Here is a 10,053-nt window from a genome sequence, read left to right as displayed (position 1 = left end):
TGAAATAACTTCAAAAAATGAAAGAAAACTAAAACACTATAGGTTTAGAAAACTATTTAACACTAGCAAAACCTTTCAACACAATGCTCTAATTGAAACTGATTTTTTTTTTCTTTTCAGTCGAGTGAAGGGGAGTAGGAATAAGTGAGTCATTACCTTAACTAATAGCTTGAGAAAAATGACTCATGAAGTCACTCCAATTAATCATATTATCATGTTATTAGTCACTCATCTTACTATATCAAACCAAAATTATGAACATTACTGTATTCATTGCATATAATGTTTTATAAATAAAATGTATTGATAATCAATTTTGAGAATATTACAAAATTTGATTTAGTGAAAAAAATGGTATGCGATGGAAATTTTTGACTATTTTTCTTGAAACCAGCACACACTAAGCTATAAGAATCAGTTATTAGTTTTTAAACAACTTTTCCACTATTACTGACCTGTGGTCCACAAGAAAAAAAATCAATGAGTATAGAGTAAAAGAGCAGAAAGTATAATAAAAATAACAAATTTAATTTGTACAAGATGTTAACAAGCTAACAGGGTATTTTCATTTTTTTATTCTTGCATTTTTATTTTCACAAAAATTCACTAAATACTTTGTCAATGTTCAGAAATTATAATGCTAATTACTGCCCATTGTTGTTATATTATGTTAATTTTTTTTTTATACTTGTTTCTGCTCAAAGGTTATAATACTGAAAAATTATAAGGGAAGGAAACCCCATCACTGCTGAGGTGTCAACATTAGCAGACACTGCTCACTAGGGCTGGGATATAAATTCATTCTGAAAAAACTGATTCAATGAAAAAACAAGAACACAATTTAATTAAATAAATCATGCCTCAATTACTGCTTAAGGCAATACGCATTAGTGTAAATAAGAGTATACAGACTAAATACTAAACAGATTACTTTTTGCATGCGAGATGTTATAATAAAAATATATCTAATGAAGTTCAAGATAAGCAGTTAGTTATTAAATATGTGTTTCAGTGAGTCACATACACTCATGTAAAATTGAGATTGAGAGCGAGTAAAAAAAAAAATACTTACAAAATAAATTAAGAACCATATAGAAAGAAACAATTTATAAATATTAAAGTCAACTTAACAAATTAAAAACCATTTGCTGAGATTGGGTTCTACAAATTTGATTAAATATTTCAGTAAAAAAAGCTCATCTTTAATTAAATTTAAGTCATGATTTATTTATTTACTTAATGAACTGTTAACCAGAAGGACTTGGATTACCAAAAAATTACTTTTTAGTAAAAAGAATCATGAAATAAAGTAGTTAGTAATGTTTTGATATTGGTATTTAAAATAAGAGAATTTTATATTTAAACTGAACAGAAAATTGTAAATTTATTCAGATTTTATCAGTTTTACAAATAATATTGTTATTTATTTTTTGAGTCTGTTACTTTCTTGATATCTCTTGCAACTTAAAAACATTTGTTAAGATAACATTGAAGTAATCCTACACTTTTTTTACTTTTTCTTTTTTCAGGTAAAGAGCCAGAATTATTGGAAAAAAGTTGAAGTTTAACAAATTTCCAGTAATGGTTCAAAATAAAACTGATTTGCTCAACAGAACTCAATCCCTATTTAATTATTCAACATCTTCAATATATAGGTTTCATTTTTTATCTACTGAAGTGAAACATGTGTACACGTTTTCCATATTGACATTCACTGCAGTGAAGCTCATTTGATACAAATCTTTTTTAGAAGTTAAATAGAAAAAGTCAGAAATGTCACTATAAATACATAAAAGTCACACGAAACAAATTACAAAAGACGGCGTCTGCAATTATTCTCTCCACAGTAACAATGTAAGACCTTTCCTGGAACACTTCCAACATCGTAATTGTAATCCCATGTTAATTCATCGCCAGCTTTAATAAAATGAGAAGCAAAAAATGCCACCCATGGAAATCGTAAATCATGTGTATCAACAAATACATTTTGAACAAAGATGTTAGGATTGCAAGAGTGCTGCAACAAACAATAAAAATTAATTCAGCTTACATTCCAACACTCAGTATCAAATAAATAAAAATATTGAAAATAAATAATGAATGTTCTTCAATTAAAACCATTATTTCGATTTTAATTTTTATAAATTAGTCTATGAATAGTGAATAACACCATTTAAATGTTTTGATACTGATTTAATTAAAAGTTTAAAAAGTGAAGGAGTTAATAAGGTAAGGTTAATAAGATGTTACTGATTAGAAGAACATTAATAAATTTTGTAATTTTAAATATAAAAAATTGTATAATTGACCTTATGACAAGGGAAAATTCCATTAGTAAGCATGGTATGACCTCTGACCAATGACACACAACCACAAAATGATGAATTACATTATAAATAATGAAAGCAATGAAAATATAAGCTGAAGAAAAAATTACATTTAGATAACGGCCAATGTTTCCACTGTTTTTGGCATCCATTACATAGATGCATTCATCTTCTCCATAATAATCCCTTACAGATTTGAATTTTCTACTTCTGTCCGAGTCATCAAGGTTAGCAGCAAAGCGTGATGGCTGGCGAACTGAAAACAAAATGGTAATTATTTGTAAAAAATCTCAATCAATTTTATACATTTATAATATTTTAACAATTAGTAGCTCTAATGGTAAACTGGAACAGTTTCAAATAGATAACATTTTCTTTCCCATAAAATATTAATCAAAATGGCAATGATCAGAAGTGATAACCATCACTGAATGGTGGTGAAATATTTTTCAGGCATTCACACTGTTACTCTTTATGAGTGATAGTTATAGATTACATTTCTTGTACATTCTTCTGATTACATAATAAGACTACAAACAGTGAAGTAATATTATACCTTGGTGCCTGCAACCAGACATTCATGTGTAAAAATGAGCACATGCAAACATATACAAAATGCCATTGTATAAGGTAATTAAGTTCTAATGTTTCAGTTAGAACTGCTTAAATTCTAATTTTTTATTATGACTGAAACAGCTGTATTACATCTCATTCATTTATCTGAAAAGTTTATTTACAGATTTTTTTTATATAAAACAATGTTAGAAATTATATCCATCCATTTCAATTTTCCATTAATTTCACTTTTTTTTTAATTTTTACTATGTTTCTAGAAACATTTCTTAAATTTTTCTTGTCTATTTTATAAATGGCATTTGTAGTTTTTTTTTTGTGTTTGGTGTACGAAAAACGCTTTGGTATTATCATTGCCCGGAACAAAATTTTATAAAAGAAAACAAATAGTAAAAAAAATAAAAACTGCCTTAAAAACTAAAAATTAAAAACTTACAACTAATATCACAGCTGAAAAATTTATTTTTAAAAACACTTAAAACTAAATCACAGCCGTAAAATATAAAATTAAAAATAAGCTTAAAACTAAAAATGTAAAATTTAACTAAAATAAAAAGTTTAAAAAAAATTCAAGAGGAGTGTAAAGAGTCCCAACTTGGATAAGGGGAAGACTACAAAATTATGATAAAAAACTAATCCTAATTAAAAATTAAAAGGCTAAAATTTAACTAATAACATAAAATATCACTAAAAAATAATTAAAACTACTACCACAGATTAAAAACTTAAAAATAAATAAAAACAACTTATATAATATATATATATATATATAAACAAAAAAAAAAATGAAATAATATAACGAACTCCAAGAGGAATATAAAAGGCTCCTTCTCAGATAACAAAAGAAAATATAAATTTAAAGTCAAACTCATAAAAGTAAAATAAATCTAAGATATAAAAAGACCCGGTCCAAAACTTCCTTATTATTGTCCACAAAGGATTTCACTAATGTTCCTGGGCAAATTAAATTTACAACGCAATACCGCATAACAAATGCAATCCACAAGGATGTGATGCACAGTCAAGCGGCAGTTGCATCGTAATCATGTTGGTGCATTTACGTTTGACATTAGACATCCGTGTGTGACTCTAGTATGGCCTAACCGCAATCGACAAAGGATTATTTCCTTTGGATGAGCTTTTCTAAAAGATGAGTCCCATGGCAACATAATGTTTTTAATCTATCGGAGTTTATTATTTGTAGTAGTCAGCATTTGTAGTAGTCATCTTTAACAGCTCCAGGGTGAATGGAATCTTCCATACATAGTGTCTTTAAAGCAGATTCACAAAAAAGACTAGTAGTAAGATGAAAATGAAAATTGGTGGGATCTTGGTGGCGATAGTCTAGAAAAAGTAACTTTTTCATGAAAAAATACATGTAGCATAACACTTATTCACTAGAATAGTAGTCTCCAAACTGAGGTACGCAAAATAAGTAGACTCACGATCACTTGCAAGTTTATGATCATCTATCATGTGAGGGTGAAGTTCTCTCATTGGATGCTATGTCTGATTTCACTATGCCTAGGGAGCTCAACATCATAAATGCACTGGCTTTTAAGTACATGTGCACGAAGACTTTTATGGGAAGCAAAGCGTTCTATTCAAAGTTTGCTTTTTCAGTGATAAGTGGCTATTGATAGTATGTTACTTAGTTGATATTTTTGAAAAAGTAAACATGCTCAATTTATCCCTTCAAGGAAAAGGTGGCATTTTAACAATGATTAAGAAAGCATTTTGTAAGAAAATCGTGATGTGGAGGGAGAATTTAGTAAAGAGATCTTTAGAAATGATTCCATCATTCTGTCTTTTTGCTTCTGAAAATGAAGTAAATATGGAACAAATTAAGTCTTACATCTACACATTTAAAAAAATTGGAGACAAAATTTTGTAACGTTTACAGATCTTCCTAGTATTAAAAAAATGTTTCTTCAATGGGTCATGACCTGTTTGCTGAAAATGTAAAAATAGATATTTTTCGATTGCAGCTCAAGAACAGTTAATTGGCATGAGTGAAAGAACAATGTTACAGTCCGAATTTAAAGGAAAATCTTTTCATAATTGGTGGATGGGACTGAAAACGAAATATCTAGATTTAGTAAGCACAGCAACGAATGCAATCTTATCATTTGGTTCTAGAGTGCAATCTTATTATGTGTGAAATAGCATTTTCTGCAATAACCTTTAAAACCAAATACAGAAATAAATTAGAGTTAGAACCAGATTTTTAAATTGCATTAACAGAGGGTATACGAAATCAGATTTTTCTGATATAACTAAACAAATACAATCACATTCCTCACATAAAATTCTAATTCAAAATGTAAATTTTTAATTTAATTTAAATGTATGATTATTATTTAAAATAAATAAAAATTTGATTTTTATCACACACACACACGCATGCGCTCACACACACTATTATATGGAGTACATAATTATTTTTGTCTTACGACTATGAGATCAAAAATGTTTGTATACTGCTACTCTAGAAGTGTAGGTGTAGATTTTGGGTGACTTCTTGGAAGGCTTATAACATTTAAAAGAATCTAAAAATCAGGTTTTTGATTATTTTTTATTTTTAAATCGATTGAAATTGAGTATTGTTTTATGGATTTAGAGAAAATTAATTACAATTGTGTGGGTTTTCAGTACACCAGATTCAGTAGTTCTGACTATTAACATACTCACTCAGATGGAACTATGCTTATCTACATAATATTATAGGACTAAGTCTGATGTTACCCTGAATAATTTTTCAGCTATTAACTGGTGTAAGTTAATAGGTAATGGTATAAGATTCTTGCAGTGTTTAAACAAGTTTATTTTATTATAATTTGTAATAAATAAAGGAGTTTAATGACACAACAAGATATTAGTTTAATCATACAGTTTATTTAGTCTAATGCGTTTAAGAGTTTGTAAGAGGATTGTCCCAAAGTAATACACTGTATACATGCGTGAAAAAATGAAGACATGGAATGACTCACTGCAACCAGTAGTGTAGCCTTAAGTGTCACAAAGCACTTCTATTACAGGATATACCTCTTCTTTTTTCAAATATTCATTTAGAAATTTAATGTAACTCCTTTTTTAAGTCACTATCCCTACTGAGTTTAAGCTCAAAAGTATAAAAATGATTAGTGGCTTGTTCCCTAGACTTTCTAATGTCAAATGTTTAGAGAAAAATATAATCAAAAAATAATTTTTCCACTGACTGGGTTTTACGTTTAATATGTAATATTGCTCACAAGCTCGTTTTTCATAAGATTTAAGATCATAGCTTCAAATCTCTTCAATTCTCTAAAATGACAAATTGAAATCTTCCAGTTCTCAGCTGAAGCATTGCAAATTCAGCAAGACAGAAATTTTCTGTGATTTATAGTTAGATTTTTTTCAGGTGAAAATTTAGTTCTGTAAGGTTGGCAGACTCTGAAGAGTTGACTCACAGATATTTGAAAAATATGCTCACATCTAGGAGCATGTCAACCTGTTTAGATTGAAAGAATTTATCATCAGCTATCTTGATATCCTCTGGTACGTTGAGTTTATGTTTACACAAGAGGTCAGTAAGTCATTAATTTTTTTTTTTTAAATTAACAGCATTATATTTTCCTTGTAAAGGAAGATATTAATATATGATCAAGAAAGTTTTCATCTTCATGCAGTAACATTTTGATTGCGAAGTCAGCGTGCACAGAATTGTTGGTAGGCTTCAAAGTCTGTAACAGATGTAAACGATATGGATGCATATGTATGCATTTGCTTAAACTATTTCACACTGTCATCACTGGCATTGTTACTTTGTGATCAGCTGACCAGGTTTTCTATATAGCAATACACAGAAAATCCTTCCCAGACACATTCAACATTTTCTTCAGAGTACGCTTGCACACTCTGAATAACATTCAATCATTTCAAACTGACTGTGCCATCAATGAATGTTATTTTCATTTGCAGGATCACAATTGAACTTTCCATGGAACACTTGTTAACTGTAACTACAGATTCACATTTATCAAATTGCAAAACACGGAAGCTTTTCAAAGTTGCCATCTTTGCTAGTGGTGCTAACAAAAAAAAAAAACAGGGAATCAATCTACAGCCATGCATGCAGAAATTAATACCCGGATATTCTTTTTTGTACAACCAGAAGATTATAGACAACTTAATACATTTAAATAACAACTGTACTAGCACAGTATTTAATTTGCTTATTAAGAGATTGAAAACACAAGATTTACATAATAAGCTGTAATACAGACAGCAAAATGTAACATATAAATGGATAACTTCAGTTTAACATTAAAATAAACTAAGAATTAAATAAAATTGAACATGATTAACAAAAATAAAATGTGCTTAGTAGACAAATTTACTTAACCAATTATTGTTGTATTTACTTAACGATATATAAACATCCGCAAGTTATAACTAATTTCAGAATCTACACTTAAACACAAGGTTCCTGGCCTTGCAATGGAGAACAGCATACAAAGAAAACATGAAAGAAAATTTCAAAGAACATGAAAGATGTTTCAGGAGAAAAATCTGAAATGCTGATCATCACATACAATAAAATTATTTTAGGTTGTCCAATTCAACAATTAGTATGTTTAATATTGTTAAAGAACTACTTTATGATACAAAATAAGTTATACCTTAGATGTAGTTAATTAATTCACAGTAAATTCAAACTAGTAAAAATAATATTGTTTAAAATCGTTTAATCACTTAAGGGTTACCAAAATATGAATGTTCATTACCAATATGAAAGCAATAAGATTCAAACAATCATTAAGATTCTGTGAATCTTAATTCAAACAATCTATCTATTATAAATAAGTCTATTTTGACAAAATTTATACTAAACAAATGTTTACTGAAAGTAAAAGTAAATTAGTTTAATCAAAATGTTAATTTTTAAGATTTTATATGTATCTGACGATTCAAATGTTGCAGGTTGATTATCTCATGTGAGTGATATTTAAGCAGAAGGGCAATAACCATCCCCACACTGAACAGCAGTTACTAAATAATTTAACATTAAACAATTATAAGTTTTAAGCATAAACCACAAGCGCAAAAAATTTATTTACACCAGGAGGAATAATCTCATTCAGTTTCAATGCTGATTTAAAAAACTTATATGAATAAACAAGATCCAGTTACTCCACATACTACAGTCTAAAATCATAAAAGAATCATATACACAGGAGTAATGCCAAGAGTTAAGTAAATTTTTCAGATTACAGAAGTGTGAAAAAAAACTATGATTCAAATAATGGACTACAAATTAACCTTGAATGTAGGAGCAGATATGGGTAGCAGTTAGAATTTAGTTAAAATGAATTATGTGTTACAATTTAAGAAAATGGAGCAGATATGGGTAGCAGTTAGAATTTAGTTAAAATGAATTATGTGTTACAATTTAAGAAAATGGAGCAGATATGGGTAGCAGTTAGAATTTAGTTAAAATGAATTATGTGTTACAATTTAAGAAAATGTAAAAAAATTAGGGAAAAAAGATGCAATATAAATATGAAAATTTTTTTAAGATGCTATTAAAAGATTTAAATTGAAGATTATAGGAAAATTATAGGAATATGACAGGAAATGGCTAAAAAAACAGTTAATATAAAAATTTAATGGATATTTTAAAATGAAAATTAATCAGGAAGAAAGATGATACTTGACAGAAAAGTTTAGTCAACAAAATTGATTGATGAATGTGAACATGTAAAAGATAATTCCATAAATTTATAATAATCCACAGAAATTAAAAATAATATAAAATACAATATTTTAAACATTATGCTCACCTCCAACTTCTTCCTCATCACTGATGTACATAACATTGCAGTCTTCCTTTGGATTAGACTTCCTTTCTGAACCTAAATTATTGACAAAATCATTTAGAACTTAAATTGGACATTTTGGTATTCTTTTATACAGAATTTAAGAAAAGTACATTAGATTTAGAATTCCGATAAAGATGCTGTCTTTTAGGTATCATAAACATACATCCCAACCCTGTAGGGGAAGAATACCCGCCTAGTGACGTTCCGGTCGCCACATCCCCCCCCCCCATTCTTTGCCCTGTTGGGCTTTAACGGGATATCATAAACATACAGTTGTTATGCAATCTAATATGGAATACTAATTTTTCCTCAAAACAGACAAAACCATTCTCAAAAATAATAAAAATGTCATGCTAGCCACAAAAGGTAAAATGAGATTGAAATGGTTTTCCATTCTTCTTCAATGAGAAATATGAGTTGAGACTATCACACTCTATGAATAAGCAATCTGTTACGAATTTATTGAAATATAAACTAATTTATTGATTGATTTTCATTACGTATTTAAAAATAATAGTATTCCAATACTATTTAAAAATATAGTAATATAGTATTTAAAAATAATAGTATTGGAATACTATTATTTTTAAATGCGTTGGTGAGACTAACATATTTATTAATGAAGAAATGAGGGGTTGAATAAAAAATTCTGTATTTTCGCAACACTAACAATGACGTGTTAAGGGGTAGGCAAAATATTTTTTTACAATTAATTTAATAAAAATACAGGGGATGTATCACAAAGTTCTCTCAGGATTTTCATAACTTATTCTACTCATGAAAATAATGGAAAAAGTTCATGCAAATAAAAAATGCATAAGAATAAAATGCTTCATTTGTGAGTTATGGTTAGTGAAATATTTCACTTGGATTTCAGTTACCCTGGTGAAATGAGGTCATACCAAAATTTTTAGGATGTTACTTACGGGATGGAATTAGTTATTTCTTATGGTTTGTGATCAGAAGAATAAAAAAATTGGCCCCAGAACCATATCTGCAGAAGTTTTTGAGCAATTTGGGGTTAAAACCAATAATTTGGGGTAAAAATCCTGTTTTTTATGTTTGGCATACAATAACTTCATTAAATGAGTAATAAACATATAAAACTTTTAAACAAACCTTGTGGAAAATTTAATTCTGAAGAAAATGGTGTAAGATAAGTTGAATAAAACAAAAAAAGTTAGAAAAATTTTAATTTTGTTTAGTAACTAGACCAAAGGTTTAGTATACTAGATCAAAGTGCATGCATGGTATGTACTAGTTTATAGTAAATGTTCAAACAAAATAATGTA

The 10,053-nt window shown here is 28.2% G+C and overlaps 1 protein-coding gene across 1 annotated transcript in view; it reads right to left on the bottom strand.

Moving 5' to 3' along the window:
- Positions 1-1,338: 1,338 nt before the first annotated feature.
- The window catches only part of egg (SET domain bifurcated histone lysine methyltransferase eggless), a 148,880-nt gene continuing 140,165 nt past the window's right edge, over positions 1,339-10,053 (bottom strand). Inside the window, exons 21-23 of the mRNA XM_075382333.1 lie at positions 8,723-8,794; positions 2,438-2,583; positions 1,339-2,017 (exon numbers count right to left, since the gene is read on the bottom strand). Of these exons, the coding sequence (XP_075238448.1) occupies positions 1,811-2,017; positions 2,438-2,583; positions 8,723-8,794 (425 nt within the window). The 3' untranslated portion in view covers positions 1,339-1,810. The remainder of the gene's footprint in view (positions 2,018-2,437; positions 2,584-8,722; positions 8,795-10,053) is intronic.

This window comes from Lycorma delicatula, chromosome 1 (assembly GCF_047948215.1).
Source record: "Lycorma delicatula isolate Av1 chromosome 1, ASM4794821v1, whole genome shotgun sequence".
In the NCBI taxonomy this organism is placed as follows: Eukaryota; Metazoa; Arthropoda; class Insecta; order Hemiptera; family Fulgoridae; genus Lycorma; species Lycorma delicatula.
Note: the sequence above shows the minus strand (reverse complement) of the source record. Positions and strands in the feature narration are given on the sequence as shown.